This window comes from Callithrix jacchus, chromosome 6 (assembly GCF_049354715.1).
Source record: "Callithrix jacchus isolate 240 chromosome 6, calJac240_pri, whole genome shotgun sequence".
Lineage (NCBI taxonomy): Eukaryota > Metazoa > Chordata > Mammalia > Primates > Cebidae > Callithrix > Callithrix jacchus.
Window position 1 is genome coordinate 8,024,169 of NC_133507.1, and position 19,675 is coordinate 8,043,843.

General features: G+C 37.2%; 1 protein-coding gene across 26 annotated transcripts in view; it reads right to left on the reverse strand.

The window, feature by feature from the left end:
* TJP1 (tight junction protein 1) overlaps positions 1-19,675 on the reverse strand; it is a 256,103-nt gene that overhangs the window by 93,949 nt on the left and 142,479 nt on the right. Inside the window, exon 1 of one of the 26 annotated variants that reach the window (XM_078375896.1) lies at positions 495-17,466. The exons of the other annotated variants lie outside the window; for them this stretch is intronic. Within the exon in view, the coding sequence (XP_078232022.1) occupies positions 495-497 (3 nt within the window). The 5' untranslated portion in view covers positions 498-17,466. Of the gene's footprint in view, positions 1-494; positions 17,467-19,675 lie in introns of those variants that run through there. 26 annotated transcript variants of the gene reach the window in all.

The window sequence follows — 19,675 nt, forward strand, 5'->3', positions numbered from 1 at the left end:
CATGGGCCAACTTGATTTTTTGACTTTACAATGGTACCCATACAATCATTGTTTTTCACTTCCACTACAGCATTCAAAAAATCATATGAGATATTTAACACTTTATTGTTAAATAAGCTTTTGTGTTAGATAATTCTGCCCAAGTAAGTGTTCTGAGCATGATTAAGGCAGGCAAGGCTAAGCTTATGATACTGGGTAGGTCGGGTGTATTAAATGCCTTTTGACTTAAAATATTTTCAACTTATGATGAGTTTAATCAGGACATAGCTCTAAGTGAGCCGAGAAGCAACTGTATCCGTCTTTCACTTGGTTTTTAGGAAAATCGAATAATGCTTAAGAGGATTCTTGTTCTTATTTTTAAAAAGTTTATTCTCCTGTTAGTAAGGAATCTATACATTAAGGCCTTAATATACAGTCTCCAGGAGGAGTACAAGAAGAGGAACTTACTTTGCGCAAGGGGGGAAACTAAAATACTAAAACATAATTGCTCTCACCATTCCACATTAAAATCACATAGGTTTTCTCTGGAGGAACTGGAAAAGTACGTATCTCAACAAACTTCTCTGTTAAATATCAAATATAGCTTGATTTAGCAGAAGGAAGACCTATGTAGAAGAAAGTAATTGAGATTGAAACATCAAAATAAGTGGTTAGACTCTTGACCAGCCACTAAACCAACTTAATCCATAATATAAGTGAGTGACTGACTAGGTTTTACCACTCCTTATCTTATTAAAAAAAAAAGAAAATATATATATATTCCTAGTTTAAATCATGGAACATGTCATCTCCCTCCATTCTCTAGCCTTTCATTTGCTTCTGTGGCAAAAGCAGTAAATTCTATCTATGGTTGTTTACATAATCGGGCAACCCTGATGAAGAGTTCTGAACGAACTGAGGAATGCACAGATGAACAAACACATAAATATGTAATAATGCAAACAGAGTAAAATGATGACAGAATCTCAGTTGTTGGTATTCTGGTATCCATGGTAAACGTCTTTAAATTTTGTTCTGTATTTGAAAGTGATCAGAATAAAATGCTGGGGAAAAACAAATCCTTATAGCAAATCATTCAGAAATCAAAGCTAAAATTAATATAAAACATTTTTAGTACCAGTAAACTTATTAACCACTATTTTCATAAGCATAAAAAAAAATGTTAACTAATGACTGAGAATTTTGATTCTTTTGAAAAGTGAGAAGTGGGGAGGATCCTTTAGAAGAATACCTAAGAATCACACTGCTTCTGGGGTGGAGAAATGAAAACCAGGTGGGAGGAGTCTCACTTTTCACCGGGAGCCCTTGGCACTTTTTTACTGGAAGCCTTTTGCACTTTTAGTCACATTTACCTACTACTTATCAAATTGTAATTTTTCTCATTTAAAAAATGCAGAAGATTTGGGAAGTTGAGGCAGGTGGATCACTGGAGGTCAGGAATTTGATACCAGTCTGTTCAACATGGTGAAACCCTGTCTCTAATAAAAATGCAAAAATCAGCTGGGCATGATGGCACACACCTGTGATCCCAGCTACTTGGGAGGCTGATGCAGGAGAATCACTTGAACCTGTGAAACCAAGGTTGCAGTGAACCAAGATTGCACCAGTGCACTCCAGCCTGGGTGACAAAAGCAAAATTCCATCTTAAAAAAAAATGCAGAAGGTATAATTGCATAACTTGCACAAAAAGCTTCTGGTAAATTCCCAGTCTCAGGCTCACTTAGGCTTGTAGGAGAACAAGGGAAAAAAGGATTATTCCTCTAAGCCTGATTCTAGCACTACACCACTCCCTGGTAACTCAGAAAGATGCTGGTAAACAGGAAACGAACTAGACCAGGCATAAGAAGACAAGAGCCCAAATGTATCTCAACTAGAAAAGTGATTATTAGTTTTCCTCACCTATAAAATTAGGGAATTGGATGAAATTATCTCAAATGAAAAGACCTTTCTAGCTCCAAAATTCTGTTAGACTATAATTCCAATGAACAGCCTACAAATTCAATAATTAGTGAAGCACTGCAGGCATCAAAAGTAACTGCAATTCATGGTTGCTGGATTCTGAGTTCTGCGCACATTTCTAAGTCAGCATCAACTGACTAGAATCACAATTTCTGAAGAAGCAAAAAGCTGTATTTCAGAATCTGCCAAGAGTTTGTTTAGTTTCTTTGTTCTAAGCTCCAGCTGGCAAAGACACTACTCAGATCACCAACTCTGAAGGGCTTTCTGCCAAAACTTCAGATGCCAGTTCTAGGCAGTTTCACTGTCCTTTAGGACTGATTACTGAATGGGGAAAGATAGGAGGGCACAAGAACTGACAAAGACAGGAGGAGCCTGTAACTGGGAGAAGAACATATCCGAAAGAGAAGATAAAAAGTATACTCCAAATGAAGAACTCCTTAACATTATCTAAATATGCAGCCGGTTAAATTTTACTATACTGATGGCTGTAATTTCAAAAACAATCCACGTATTATTCATTCATTGATTCATTCATTCAACAAACGTATCAGACATGGTAAGTGTTGCGGAGGCCAAAAATAGATCCCTCTCCCTCCCTAGGGGCTCAAAGAAGCAGCTGCGAACACTAGATAAATGGTATTTAGGTTGGTGCAAAAGTAACTGCAGCTTTTGCCATTAAAATGGCATCAAAAGATTAAAAGCTTTTTGCACCAAAATAAATAACTTTTGCACCAAATAGGTAAGAGCTATTACAGAAGATGCAAAAGAATTGTGTCTGCTGTGAAGATCAGAGACCTATTTCATGAGGAAGCAACCTTTCAAGTTCAAGCTTAAAAGATGTCCAGGAAAAAAGTGGAGAAATGTTTCAGAATAGCATGTCAGCAAGATTGTGTGATGCTACACATGACGCTGGCTTTGATATGACTAAGTTGTACAATTTGTGAAACAGGGAGAGAGTAAAAGAAGAGAAGTTGCAAAGGCACCAGATCACAACAGGCTTTCTAATGTAATGCCAAGACTTTAAGTTAAAATGGAAGACATTAAAGAAATTTAAACAATCAAAATACAGTCAGAATTCATTCTGAAGGCTGTAATAGGAAAATGATTTGAGGAAGGAACACCAGTTAGAAAGTTAAAGAGAAAAGTGAGGCCAGAGTTCAAAATGGCTCGAGTGGTCTACAAGGCAGTATTAATGAAGTCAAAAGTAAAGATATAATTACCCAAGGACTAAGGTGACCCTGTGAATGACCAGTATTTTTAAAGGAAGGACCAAAGGAATTTGAGAAGGAGCAGATAATGAGGATAGATGAAAACCAATGGAGCTAAAAAAACACTACTTATTGTCCAGAGAATGCACCAAAACTTAAGATCCCTCAATATTTGAGATCAGGAACGATCCAAGATGGCCGATCGCTAACATCTCGGGATTGCAGCTCCCAGTGAAACCTCAGAGAACGAGAGGACGCCACACTTTCAGACAAATTTTGGTTGCTCACGGAGCAAAAGATTCCCAGTGGAGGAGCTCCACAGGTCGCCAGCGTGACTCTTGTGACCGGCGCAGCGGTTTCGCTGGCACCTCAGCGCAGCAGCTCTCGGTGCAGAGTAAATGGGACTGGTTCCCCTTCTGACCAAGGTTTGGAAGAGCCACACAGGTCGCCAGCGCGACTCTTGTGGCCGGCGCAGCAGCTCTTGGTGCAGAGTAAACGGGACTGGTTCCCCTTCTGACTGAGCTTTGGAGCTCCGGGAAGGCAGAGTCGCCTATTATGGATTCAAAAAGGAAGCCAGACTGGAGATTCCCGGGCAGAAAAGCACCATCAGTCTTAACGCCACTGTTTTGGCCAGCACAGTGGGTTGCTCATATTTCGGCCCTGGAAATTAACAAATTGGACGTCCACTAGGAGACCTAATTTTAAAGTTGGTAATTACAAAGGCGATAGGTGGATAAATTTACAATGATGGGAAGAAAACAGCGTAATAAGGCTGAGAATACTCAAAATCAGAGCCTCTCCCTCCAAAGAGGATCACAGTTCCACATCAACAATGGAACAAGGCTTGATGGAGAACGAGCGCATCCCATTAACAGAATCAGGCTTCAGAACATGGACAATAAGAAACTTCTGTGAGTTAAAAGAACATGTTGTAGCCCAATGTAAAGAAACTAAGAACTTTGAAAAAAAGGTCTGACGAAATCCTAATGAGAATAGACAACTTAGAGAGGAACATAAGTGAATTAATGGAACTGAAGAAAACAATACAGGAACTCCAAGAAGTATGCACAGGTTTTAACACTCGAATTGTTCAAGCAGAAGAAAGGATATCAGAGGTTGAGGACCAACTTAATGAAATAAAACGAGAAGACAAGATTAGAGAAAAAAGGAATGAGCAAAATCTCCAAGAAATGTGGGACTATGTGAAAAGACCAAATTTACGTTTGATAGGTGCACCTGAATGTGACGGAGAGAATGAATCCAAGCTGGAAAATATTCTTCAGGATATTATTCAGGAAAATTTTCCTAAACTAGCAAAGCAGGACAATATTCAACCCCTGGTAATACAGAGAACACCACAAAGATATTCCTCAAAAACAGCAACCCCAAGGCACATAATTATTAGATTCACCAGGGTTGAAACGAAGGAGAAAATACTAAGGGCAGCCAGAGAGAAAGGTCAGGTTAATTACAAAGGCAAGCCTGTCGGACTTACAGCTGATCTCTCAGCAGAAACTCTGCAAGCCAGAAGAGAGTGGGGGCCAATATTCAACATCCTTAAAGAACAGAACTTTCAGCCCAGAATTTCATATCCAGCCAAACTGAGCTTCATAACTGAAGGAAAAATAAAATATTTTATCAACAAGCAAGAACTCAGAGATTTTATTACCACCAGGCCTGCTTTACAAGAGCTTCTGAAAGAAGCATTACACATAGAAAGAAACCAGTATTAGCCTTTCTAAAAATATACCAAAAAGAAAAGAGCAACAACATAAAGAAGAATTTACATCAAGGAATGGATAAAACAGCCAGTTAACATCAAAAGGCAGTAATCCCAAATTTAAATTGACTAAATCCCCCAATCAAAAGATAGAGCCAAAACCCAACAGTATGCTACATCCAGACCCATTTCACATGCAAGGATACACAAAGACTCAAAACAAAGGGATGAAGAAATATTTACCAACCAAATGGAGAGCAAAAATAAACAAATAAATAAAAAGCAGGAGTTGCAATTCTCGTATCTGATAAAATAGATTTTAAACCAACAAAGATATAGCGGTAAAAGGATCAATACAACAAGAGCTAACGATCCTAACACCCAGATACATAGAGACTTAGACTCAATGAGACAGAAAATTAATAAGGATATCCAGGACTCGAACTCAGATCCGGAACAAGTAAATTTAAAAAATATTTATAGAGCTCTCCACTTTAAATACACAAAATATACATTCTTGTCAATACCACATCACACCTACTCATAGGTTTAAATGAAACATTCATTGGCCATTAATACCTATTTTTTTTTAGAATAAAGCAACATTTCTGTTCTCTCTCCCTCTTTTTCTTCCTGTTTCTTCCTCTCCTTCACTCCTTTTTTTTTCTTTCCTTCTCTCAAAAAAAGAAAAAAAAAGAAATCAACTTGTAGACCTCTAGATCCAGTTCGGCAATGTCTCTCTCATTGCTTAACCCTTCCTTCCTTTCTCTCTCTCCCTCCCTCCCTCCCTCCCTTCCTAAAAATAAAAAATAAAAATAAATTTAAAAAATATGAGATAAATATACCTCATTTATCCGACATCATAAAATAATTAAATTTCCATGAATCTGCAAGGACCACTCTTTCCAGATGACATGGAGTTCCCCATTAGGAAAACCAAGTAGTAAATGTGTTGGAGTACTCTGGGACCTCTCTGAGTTCCTTCTGTGGGCAAAGCTGCTACACTGAACTGTTTCTGATTGCTTCTGAACTCCAAAGTGTTTCTGTTTTGGTCTTTTTGTTTTTTTCCCATCCAAATTGAAAGTAAGATCATCTATGGAGGTGAGGTTGAGCCTGGAACTTAAGGAGAAGTGCAAATTAAGTTTTAGTGAATAAAACAGATGACCCCTGTCCTTCATTACATAATTTCAAATTGTGATCACTGTGACACAAATGAAGTACAAAGAGAAGAGTGTTATGTGTTAAAAAGTAAGGCAAAGTATGTCTATTTGGACTGATCTGAAGGGCTGTCATTTAAATTCCCAAAATAGAAATGTCCAAGAGGTGGTAAAAAAGATCACTCTAAAATGAAACTAAGGAGAATCCTAAGAATATTCAGGGATTCAACACATTTAATGAATGCAAGATAAAGATTCATGAAGTATAAGCATAAAAATAATGATCAAAATAAGAAGGCAGCAACTATAGAAAAGTAAATTTAAATTTAGCATCCAACACCCCACTCTATTCAACACAAGTTAATTTGATAAATATACTACTGTGCCCACACCTTGGCTAACAATTTAGGAAACAAATGATGAGATGGATTTGATCAGGAAATTTATTAAAGAGTTAATAAAGAAATAGTTAACCTGTAATTTTTTGGTTGATCAAAGCTGAAGGTGTGCTAAAAACCTAAGTTCTCAGACAAGCTGCTATATTAGCAGCTATCCTAAAATAAGAGTGAAAGAATATCAGCTTCAAAGTTACCTTTATGTATACATTAAATATTGACAAAATCTCCTTAGGGACAGTCACAAATATTCTTGGAAACTTAAAATCTAGAGTGCTTTCCAGTTATCTAAAATGAAACTATTTTGAGGTATAGCATCAACTCGAGGCTGAAGATAGATAAAAGACCTCTCACAGTTTGTTCAGGTAGAAAGGAGGAGGGAGGGAATGGTATAGCAGGGATGAAGAGAGTGACATTCCTCTGAGCATATCTTTTTGTATAACTCGCTTTCTTAGAACCACAGCATTGCTTCGTATTATCTTTCACAGATCAAAAAACTAAACTATTAAAACCAAAAAGACATGGCGGAAAGGGGAGGAATCAGAAACAGAACAACAGTAACAAGTGAACATAACTATACTAAAAATGGAGAATGTAATCACACTAAAGAAGGAAGAAGAGCTTAAATTTCTATAAATCCAATAGTTTAAAATAAAAAGTTTAAAGAAAAACATTATAATTATATAGAAAAATGCAGAAAGATACCAAGTTTGGAAAAAAAATCGTATTTATGAACTCAGAAAAAAATGCTTTGTTTCAGTTGCGTATTTAAAATTTTTATATATCCATGAACACTGGTAAAATCAAATTTGAATTACAAAACAAAAAACAGGCAAAAGTGGGCAGGTGTGGTAGCTCACACCTGTAATCATGGCACTTTGGGAGGCTGAGGTGGGTGGATCATTTGAGGCACGGTGTTCAAGACCAGCTTGGCCAACATGGTGAAACCCTGTCAAATTAGTTGGCCTGGGAGCACATGCCTGTAATCCCAGCTACTTGGGAGGCTGAGGCACAAGAATCACTTGAACCCAGGAGGTGGAGATTGCACCACTGCACTCCACCAGCCTGGGTGACAGAGAGAGACTGTCTCAAAACAAAAACATTTAAAAAAAACACAAAAAACAAAAAAAAAACAGGCAAAAGTGATCTACATACACTGTTAGAAGTCAAACAGGGTAATCTCTGTATACATGGTAACTGGAAGGGATGAAGTAGGGGAGCTTCTGGGACACTAGTAAATGTTCTTCCTTGATCTGAACTGTGGGCAAACAGTCGTATTCGCTTTGAAAATTCATTAATCTGTGTATACCTGTGATTTGTTTAATGTATTGCTATTTAAAAATTCAATATAAAGTATTTTGACAGTAAGAACTGTAAATAATTTGACTACAATGGATTAAAATAAATCAAATATGCTTCTATCCATCCCTGTGCTCATAGTGATTTTTAAAAATGGTAAGTGCTGTAATCCCAGCTGCTTGGGAGGCTGAGGCAGGAGAATTGCCTGAACCCAGGAGGCGGAGATTGCGGTGAGCCGAGATCGCGCCATTGCACTCCAGCCTGGGTAACAAGAGCGAAACTCCGTCTCAAAAAAAAAAAGAAAAAAATGGTAAGTGCTAGCAGAACTCATTACTTTGAGAAACTGGTACATACAGGGAAAGAACAAGATATTTACTCTTCCTTTCCTATACAAACAGTACCAGTGGGTGATGAAAATAGCAGATGAAAGGAAGTTTCTTTTCTTAGAGGTATTCCAGCTAACCAAGGAAAAACGAATAATAAAAATTGAATATCACCATTTTGTAACACCTAGTGAATTAAGGGACCTAGACAACGGTCATCAATGGCTGCTGACATCATCCAAAAACAGAAAAAACCCTGAGACTGAATGCCACTTATGAAGTAGAACTGTAAAAACAAACAAAAAATCAAATCTGAATCTGATCAAGGCTCTAGATTTGTGCTATCCAGTACAGTTGCCACCAGCCACATGGGGCTATTCAGCACTTAAAATGTGGCTAGTTCAAATTGAGATACAGTATATGCAAAATATATATGATATATGCAATACATGATATGCTATATGTAAAATATACGTATATGATATGTAAAATATACATGGAACAGCCTTCAGAGAGTAAATATGAAAATAGTTTAGAATATCTCACCTATAATTTTGTATCATTTCATGCTAAAATAGTAAAATTTTGGATAGATGTGTTAAATACAATATTAAAATTAATTTTACCTTAAAAAAACTTTTTAGTGTGGCTACATTATACAGATGCTCATGTGGTATTTCTATTAGACAGAATTGCTCTAACTCCAATTAACCAATTTACAGGAAATACAGTGGACCAACCACCATTGTAATCACCACAGGGAAGCAAACACCAAAATCCATACTGTGAAAAGTTCTACAAACAATCCTGTTTCTTAACCAATAAAGCTGCAAAGAGGGGAAAGAGAAAGAAAAATGGGGGACCTCATATGCCAAAAGGAAATGTCAAACCATCACAGTAAGAGACCTTATCAAGGACAGTTAATATTTAAGACAATTAGAAAACACTAAATATTTGATTTGGAGTTTATTTTGTAAGTGTGCTAATGATATTGTAGTTAAAGGTCTTTAAAAAAAGACATCTTTTAGAGATACTCAAATACAGGTTGAGTATTCAATCTCTTCTATGAAATGCTTAGAACCGTGAAGTGTTTCCAATTTCAGGGTTTTTTTTTTTTAATATTTGCATTATATCAGTTGCATATGTAAAATCCAAAAATCTGAAATCTGAAATGAGCCAAAAACAATCTTCTTTGAGCATTATGTCAGGGGTCAGAAAGTTATGAATTTTAGAAGATTTCATATTTGGGATGTGAAACCTGTATTAACAGAAGACATTTGACATTTGCTTCAAAATAATGGGGAAGGGAGAACACAATGAATGAAGTATAGATGAAATGAGACTGACCATAAATTAATAACTGTACTGGGTGACAGGAACATGAGAATTCATTATAGTCCCCACATCCGCTTTTCTATGGGTTTGAAATTTTTCCACATAAAATAAGGTAACTTGAGGAGACTAGAAATTAATTACTGCTTTAGGTAAGACCCAAACCAAGAATGCTGCTATCATGATGCAAAGATGTTAAGCAATAATTCCATGAGTTGGCTATTCCAGCAACCGCTTCCCCTTTCAGAATAGTAAGAAAAATGCAACCAGTCCCGGAGATGGATTAGTATCTTCTGCTGCTTTCTAAGCTGAATTTAAGGTTGTCTAACATTACCAGAAAGTGAGTAACAGAATTAAAAAAGCAACTGTTGTCTAGAAGGGGTATCAGATATTAATCAAACAATAGCAGAGAACTAAGTACAGGTTGTCATAAGTGCTGAAAAGGGATACACAGAGTTCAAAGCACAGAGTTCTGACCTGGTTTCTTAGCTCTGGGCAAAGTCCTTGAGGAAAAGAATGAGGGATAGCTGGAAGTGTATGAGAGACAGAGGTGGGAAACTTTGTGGGTAGAAAAAACAGCATGTGCAAGAGCCTGGCATAGGAAGGAGCATCTCTCATTCATTCAAATGATGTTTGAGAGTTTACTATGTGCTAAACTACAGTACACAGCAAACTAACGTAGTTTACACTGTGTTACATGGTGCAAATAACCGGACACAACTACTACGACCTTTGTTCTCATGGAGCTTATAGCCAAGCAGGAGAACCAGATGATCGAAAACTCCATGACTAAATATATAATCACAAGTTTAAATAAGTACTACGAAGGAAGGAAAAAGTGCAATGAGGAACTCAAAGAGAAAGCTGGCAGGAAGTACACCTGCTAGAAACTAAAAAGAGAAAAGCACATTTTCAGAACAAGGAGCAAGGAGGAAAAAGATGCACGATGAGGCTAAAGGGGTAGGCAGGGGCCAAATAACCCAATAGGAGCTTACTGACTATACTAAGAATTTGATCTTTTCCTCTAAAGGTAATTAAGCAGCCTAGGAATTTTAGGATGAGTGTTCTTATGTATGTGCTGTTGGGAGGGGGAAGAGAAACTAATCAAACTTGGATTTTGAAAAGATTATTTTAGAAAAACAGATTGTAAGGGGAATAGTGTTATGACACTACTTAGGAGGCTATTACAGGAATCCAGAGGGAGGGAGGATTACTGGGGATGGGGAGGGGAGGGAGAATATAAATGGTTGAAAATACAGCTAAAACAAGTAGAAAGACCTGAGGTGCTCAGCAGATCAAAGCTGAATACAACTACTTGCTAATCAACCATTCACCATACTAGGCAGATATCCAAACTGAGCCAGGTATCCCGGATTTGGAATAGTCTTTCATCTTTATTGCCTAACCCATCAGGCTAAAGACTATCTCTTACTTAATGCCATTGTAATGATTTTTTCAAAAGTATCTCAGGAACCCAAGGAACCTTCCTCTGAAACTACAAAACATCTTGCTGGGCTAAAGACTACTAACCTACATACAGGCTGATCTCTGTCCAGAAACAGATAAATAAATAAATGAATATATGAATCCTTCTTCTGAAATCACAAAACATCTTGCTGGGCTGATAACTACTGACCTACAGGCTGATCTCTGTCCAAAATAAATAAATGAATGGAACAAGCATCATATATAATCTACAGCCAACCTTTGTCCACAAATAAATAAAATTCCTATATGCCTCCTCTCTATTAAAATGAGCTTCTCTTAAAATGTTTTTAGAAGACACAGCTAACTTAATAGCTTAGTATGTGCTGAGCCCACAACCACCCTGAGATGGGTCCTGTTTGCATTTTCAGATTTGCATGTTGTGTACAGATGAGAAAACAGCCATTTAGAGGCAGACTCAGGATTCAGATTCCAGAGCCTAAACTCACAAAGTAAAACCTGAAAGTTGCTCAATGATCATCTTCTCAGTCCTGAGCTTACCTGACTTCTCTGTGCAGGATCTGGCCTGCTGACAGGTGAATGGTGTTTACATGGGTATTCACTTCGTAATAATCCATAATGTATACTTGCTTTGCGTACTTTTGTACACATGGTAATAATATACTTCACAATAAAAAGATATAGAAAACTAAGTCAACTAGCAAGACTTAAGTCAGGGTAATTTACATGAAAATCCAGATGTACAACCTCTTTTCAAAAACTGGGAGATCTGGCCTGTCTTCTTCCAAGACAACAATCAGCTGGAGTGGAGCAAAAGCTGCTTCCTTAGACAAACTGCCTTGTGCTCTGATGGCCCAGTGCCCTCTCTTACAGCTTGCACGATTCATGCTGCTTGTCCGTTCTAAGACTCACCTAACACCATTCCATACTCTTCTCCCTGATGCTCTTTTAACACACAAACATATACGGATGTAATGCAGGAATTATAGAGCATATAAGTAGATGTGTGATTACTTAAGGCAAGTAAATTTAACCTCAGATCCCTCACCTGTAAAACAGAGATAATCATAGTATCCAACAGAATTGTGAAGATGAAACGGGGTGATACACATAAAACACTTAGCTCAGTATCTGTCACAGAGTCAGCATGCAATGTTAGGAGTTACTGTTTGTTATGACACATATTTCTCACATAACTAAAATGCAAGCCTATTTGCCATGGCTACTGACTTGATTTTTACAAGTGATACACTATCAAACTAGTGTACTTCTGTATTAACACTCCAGCAAGTATTAATACTCCAGTATTTACCACTGTTAGAAAAATCAGTAAACAAATCTTCATTCGTATCTTTATATGACATGACCAGGAAAAATTTCCTACAATTATATTTTGAAAGGCAGACACATTTTTGCCAAATTCATGTATTTCTCCTGATTGTGGCTTTTGGTGGTCTGATCAGTCAGTTAAGTGGGTATCTTACTACTAAAACATACTTTAGTATAATAGATTTAACATCTTAAGACAAAAAATACCCTCAAAACTAAGACCAACTTGATTTTTCAAGATAATCACAGGAGCACCAAAAGCAGCTTACTACCTTTTACTCCGCTGTTGGTACTCCAATGACTGTCTAATAACAAATATCTAATTCTTGGCCCTCAAACATATACAACATTTTCTCCAAAAAGCCGCAAAAGTCTAACTGAAACCATTCTCTTCCGAAGCCAATATAGTAGAGTCCTCATACAATGGAATCCCATGAAGTGTAAGAACAGAATGAACACTGATGAGCTACAGTATCCACAGCATAGATCACCTTACAAACATAATGCTGAGCAAAAGAAGCCATACACGGCAGAATTCACACTACAAGATTCTCTATGTGCAAAGGCCAGAGACAGTCAAAGCTAGTGCTTTCAGAATGCAGAATCAGGTGGTAACTATAAGAAAAACTTGAAAATGAGAACCCTAGAAGACAAGATAGATGTAATCTTTGAGGAAGGGAGGATATGACGCAGAGAAGGCATGTTAGGGATTCTAGCACTTATGATCATGGACAGAATTTTATTTGCTGCTCTCTACCCACACCGTTAAAACACTCTTACGGTACAGAGATATGTTCACTGCTCTATTTCCAGCACCTACAACAGTGACTGAAAGGAGGTAACCAACAAATATCTGTTGAATGTAAAATTCAGCTCTAGAAATCCAAACTGTTACATATTTCGCAGCTTCTTGGACCCTAAATGTAAACGGTAACAGCCAGTATAGTGTCCATTTGCCTTGTCGGTATACTCAAGGAATTAAGTATTTAAGCCCAATTACTTTATAATTCTTAATGTGTCCCTCTTATTGAGATATTTATACCAGACATATGCAGAAAACATTTACTGAATGTATCCAGATTCAATTCAAACAAACATTTAAAAATATTAACAAGGAAAAATACAGAAACTCTGCTGAACAGCAAGCCTAGGCTCTAGATAATGACTATGCCACCTCCTCCAACAAAGAGCACACAAGAACGCTCTGTTATTACAGGATGACCGTAACTTTGCTCGTATTTTTAAAAGTAAACAATGCAAATCCTTTGTTTCTTGAACAATGAGTTACACATTTCACAAGGTGATCATTACAGCACACAGGAGTTGAAAACTGGAAGTTTCTAGAGGATAGGGACCCCAAACAAAACGTACACTTAATATTTGCTAAGCTATCAAAAAGAATTGGTCATTACTGGTATACTCCTGAATTTTAAAATTACATACTGAATTAACTAAGCTAATCTTATATTAACTTGTGATACTCAGTTATCAGAAACTGGTGTATAATCTCTAAGACAGTGACAATTCCAAAAGAGTGACAATTCCTAAGATAACCAAGAAGAAAAATGAACTTTTCAATCTTTGGAAGTGTACCTTAAAAAAAAAAAGCAAAAAATATTTCAATAAATCAAAAAAAATGTAGTTAAACCAGGTATATATTAAATCTTTTGTTACTAATTAGAATCCACAGAAAGTAATATGAGCTTCTGTTTTACCTCCTTTCTGGACATGATAAACTAGAATTGAGATCATTCATCAGTTAACTCACTCCCCAGTATTCTGCCAGCACAAAGCATTTAGGTCATTCTTGATATACAACTGAAATATACCCACAACACAAACTAATAAAACCTTATCTCTTGATCTATCCCAAAGTAAGAACCACCTGACATTCAGTTTTGAACACTACATATATGACAGTCAGGGTACATGTTATCACATTTTAAATGGTGTATACAGTACAAAGTTTGGTAACACTGGTGTTCTCATGATCTAAAGCAGTGTTCTTGTGGTATAGGCAATCATTCAGAGTCCATCTATTTTCATCAATTTTTAAGCTATCAAACTCCCTACCCACATATTCGCCACATACTTCTCATTATTAAGAATTTATCTGTTTAAGAGGAATGGAAATAAAGCACCTGGCTAACCCATAAAGGAGCAACCTGAAGCTGCTCTTCTCTGCAATAAATAAATAAAGCAGCACTCTAAGGTCGGAGACAGCAAAAGACTTATGTTTTGTGCTGGCTTATGCAGGAAAGACTGCAACATACCAGTTTTATAGAATTAACTTTAAAATCTGTAAACTATCCTAGTGTCTATTTCTTTCTACAAGACTAAAAGTTGTTAAAGTAAAAAGGTTTTTCAAGATTTGCTTTCAAAATTCAGAGGTGCAAAGCAAGTTTCAGTCCAGTATCATTCTAGACATAAACTATCTTCTTATTTAACATATGATCAAAACTCTAATTAAAAATAACTGTGCTCATTCCACTAGCTTGTCTTCAGCTACTACAATACTCATTCACAATGCTGAGCACATGAATGCTTTCAGGCAGGCCTGAAATGAGCAATGACTGAGCAGTCAGAGACGGGTGGCACTACACATGAATTTACAGCTGGTCTTTCAGTAGAGTGAATTTTTATCTTATCAGGGGTATGTCAAGAAACAGGATTACATCTCCAAATTTTCCACCAAAACTATTATTTTTAAAGACATTTTCCTTGCAGCATGGTGATTTATCATATTTATACCGTTTTATTCTTAGAACTGTACAAAGTTTACATTTGGTCTCCAAATAGAAAAGAGATTAAAGAGCAAGTAAAAGTCAGAGCCAGACCTTGTTTCCAGGATTGAGGGGAAAGAAAATGGGAGTGGAACTACTGTAATTATTTTCCTTCAGATCGAACAGGAAGCAGTACTACATATACTGCGCTACAGACGGGTTTCAACCTCATTACTTATTGGTGTCTTTCCCTTTTATTTATTTATTTATTTTGAGACAGAGTCTCACTCTGTTGCCCAGGCTGGAGTGCAGTGGTGCAATCTCACTGCAACCTCTGCTTCCTGGGTTCAAATGATTCTCCTGACTCCTGGGTTTACAAAATGTGCTACCCCAACCCGGCTAATTTTTGTATTTTTAGTAAAGACAGGGTTTTGCCATGTTGGTCATGCTGGTCTTGAGCTCCCAACCTCAGGTGATATGCCCGCCTCAGCCTCCCAAAGTGCTGGGATTTACAGGCGTGAGCCTCTGCACCTGGCCAATTGGTGTCTTTCCTTATTAACTGTACAATGTAATTTGTGCCAATAAATAACCTGGAAGGGGGACACTATAATTTGAAACATAATTGTCTTATGAAGCTGTCCTGAAACAACTTTCAGAGTTGTAAAATGTAGTTAGAATTATCAGCCAACTATATTAAATTAAAGCCTTAACCATGACTGTCTAAGATGCCAAACACAATAACACAAAAATTATTACTACAGTGAGGATCATTAGAAGTTGGGACCCAAACTTCGGTGCCTTCCTATAAATCACAGTGAGTTTTTTACTTTTGAAACTGTTATGAAGCAAGTATGCATTTATCAGTAAATATCAAAATTAAAACTATATTGGTGGCCAGGATCGGTGGCTCACCCCTATAATCCCAGAACTTTGGGAAGCCGAGGCAAGCGGATCACAGGGTAAGGAGTTCATGATCAGCCTGGTGAATATGGGGACACCCTGTCTCTACTGAAAATACAAAAATTAGCTGGGCATGGTGGCACGTGCCTATAGTCCCAGCTACTTGGGGGACTAAGGCAGAATCGCTTGAACCCAGGAGGCAGAAGTTGCGGTGAGCCAAGATTGTGCCACTGCACTCCAGCCTGGGCCACAGAGCAAGATTCAGTCTCAAAAATAACAACAACAAAACTATATTGACTATATTGTATCACTCACTCATGAAACAGTCCCTATATATAATGACTGATTTTTGTCATTAATTTTTATTCATTAGCTTGACCATTTTCTGCAGTTCTTAAGGTTTCAAAAATGTTAAGGTATCAAGAAAATCCCACTGTATACACAAATTAACACAAAAAAGGTTAAAGACTTAAATGTAAAACCCAAAGAAGAAAACTTAGGCAATACCAAGTTGAAGAAAACTTAGGCAATACCACTCAGGACATAGGCATGGGCAAAGACCTCACAATGAAAACAACAAAAGCAACTGCAACAAAAGCTAAAATGACAAATGGGATTCTAATTAAACTAAAGAGCTCTGCACAGCAAAACAAACTCTCATCAGACTGAACAGGCAACCTACAGAATGGGAGAAAATTTTTGCAGTCTACCCATCTGACAAAGGTCTAATATCGAGAATCTACATGGAACTTAAACAAATTTACAAGAAAAAAACAAGCCCATCAAAAAGTGAACAAAAGATATGAAGACACTTTTCTAAAGAAGCCATTTATGCAGCCAAAAAAAGGGAGGCATTTATTCAGCCAACAAAGATATGAAAAAATGTTCATCATCACTGATCACTACAGAAATGCAAATCAAAACCACAATGAGATACTATCTCATGCCAGTCAGAATGGCAATTATTAAAAAGTCAGGAAACAATAGATGCTAGCAAGGCTGCGGAGAAACAAGAATGCTTTTACAAAGTTGGTGGAAACGGAAATTAGTTAAACCATTGTGGAAGACAGTATGGCAATTCCTCAAGGACCTAGAACGAGAAATACCATTTGACCCAGCAATCCCACTGCTGGGTATACAACCAAAGGAATATAAATCATTCTAATATAAAGACACACGCACACATATGTTTACTGCAGCACTATTTGTAAAAGCTAAGACATGGAACCAACCCAAATGCCCATTAATGATAGACTGGATAAAGAAAATGTGGTACATATATACACCATGGAATATTATGCAGCCACAAAAAAGAATGAGATCATGTCCTTTGCAGGGACATGGATGAAACTGGAAGCTATCATCCTCAACAAACTAACACCAGAACAGAAAACCAACACGGAATGTTCTTACTCATAACTGGTAGCTGAACAATGAGAACACATGGACACAGGGAGGGGAACACCACACCAGGACATGGGGCCTGTTGCAGGGTGGTGGGTGAGGGGAAGAAGAGCATTTAGGACAAATACCTAACGCATTCGGGGCTAAAAACCTAGATGATAAATTGATAGGTGCAGAAAACCATCATGGCACATGTATACCTATGCAACAAACCTGAACATTCTGCACATGTATCCCGGAACTTCAAGTTAGAAAAAAAGAAAAGAAAAGCCCACTGTGCTCCACTTGATAAAATAAATCAATTCCTGGGAATCATGTAAATCAATGGTGTAACAGTAAAAAATGACATAAATCTTTTTCATACTCACCTACATTTTAATTTCAGATAGCCACAGCGGGGAATACTAATATTCCCAATACTTAACAAAACAAATACTTAATTAAATATGAAGCAAAATCTAATAAGCATATACAACAGCACAATCTTAAAACTTTATTGATTCCTCCATACGGAAACAGGTTGAAAACACAGAAGCTACTGAAACTTCCTTCAGCCACTTTGTGAATCAGCCAATGAAACTGTTCCTTATAATGATTCACACCATTGTCTTACATATTTAAACAGTTCTTTGGTGAGGCGGAGAACCACCCTAATTCTTTTCAACTTTCTAATAATCTTTTTTTTTTTGAGACGGAGTTTCGCTCTTGTTACCCAGGCTGGAGTGCAATGGCGCGATCTCGGCTCACCACAACCTCCGCCTCCTGGGTTCAGGCAATTTTCCAGCCTCAGTCTCCTGAATAGCTGGGATTACAGCCACGTGCCACCATGCACAGATAATTTTTTGTATTTTTAGTAGAAACGGGGTTTCACCACGTTGACCAGGATGGTCTAGATCTCTTGACCTCGTGATCCACCCGCCTCGGCCTCCCAAAGTGCTGGAATTACAGGCGTGAGCCACCGCACCCGACCTCTAATAATCTTATATAAAGTACACCAGTAAACAAAATTCTGATTGCAAATGCAGATATATATCACACATGTAAAAACACTTTTCCCTTTATACTTTTTGAGACTAAGTCTCACTTTGTTCCCCAGGCCGGAGTGCAGTGGCGCAATCTCAGTTCACTGCAAACTCCGCCTCCCAAGTAGCTGGGATTTCAGGCACGCCCCACCATGCCCAGCTAATTTTTGTATTTTTAGTAGTGATAGGGTTTTGCCATGTTGGCCAGGCTGGCCTCGAACTCCTGACCTCAAGTGATATGCCCCCCTTTATTACTTCTTTAGTATCATGCAGAGAGAATTATTTTCAATCTAGATATAAATAAATAAATAAATAAATATACGTTAAAGTAGTATTCTACATTTTCTATTTGGTAATTTTTTTTAATGTTTGTCATTTAGATTTCCTTTGTTTTTTTAGGCTATGAGGCAGAAAACATATTTTAAAAATGGATAACCAATAGTCCTAGGACCATGCAGTGAACAACCCATTCTTTCTCCAATAGTCTATAATATTATTTTTACCACATATTTGTAGTTTCCCCCTTGCTAAGTGAACTTAAAAGTTATTTTATCTGTTTCAATTTCTTCACCAAAAAATAGAGATAATCTTTCACTTCATAGGTTTACTCTGAGAATTAAATACATTAAGCACCTAAAACAATATCTGACACACATTAATACTGATGATCACAATTACTAAAAGCCCACAAATGCACAGATGTGTCTGGACTCCCCGGTTCCCGAAATGACATGGTGCTTTAAATTTCTAACAAGTTTCCTGATAGGACCTTCTTTTTCCAAAATTTTGTAGCTATCATTTTATCCGACAGGTTTTCTTATCAATACGTCAAGTTTTCTACAACACCACACAAGAAGACACTGACTTTGAGAAAATGAGTTAATTCTACAATAGTGACTAGCTCCATCCAGAAAGTACTGTTTCATCTCATGTATTCATATCCCATTTTATGTCCTTCACTAAGACTCCAGTAGCTCACCAGTATTTGTTATATTTCTTCCTAAGTAGTTTTAGTTTTATCAGCATGTATCAGATTTTAAACTGCACATACCCTTTGCCTCGGCAATTCCATTTTTAAGAATCTGATACGCAGTAGTAATATATGTGTACAGATATAAAAAGGCTACTATTGCAACAGCAGAATCCCGGAAACAAATGTCTATCAATAAACCAAAGATAATCGAAACAGCAGCATATTCATAGGGTGACAAACTATTCCACCATTACAAAGAAAACGGAATCAAAGCACTGGCTTATTAGACAGTTTTCCAAACTATCATGCTAAAACAAAACAAAGTTGAAAAATAAATGTTGTTTTTTATTAAACTGAGGGGTGGGGAAAACAAAAGCATCTATGTAAAGTAGTGACTCCAGCCTGGCTCTTAGTAAGCATTTTAAACACCTTCAAAACCTAAATGTGACCTGGGCAAACAGGTCACTGAATATTGTTTCTGGCCT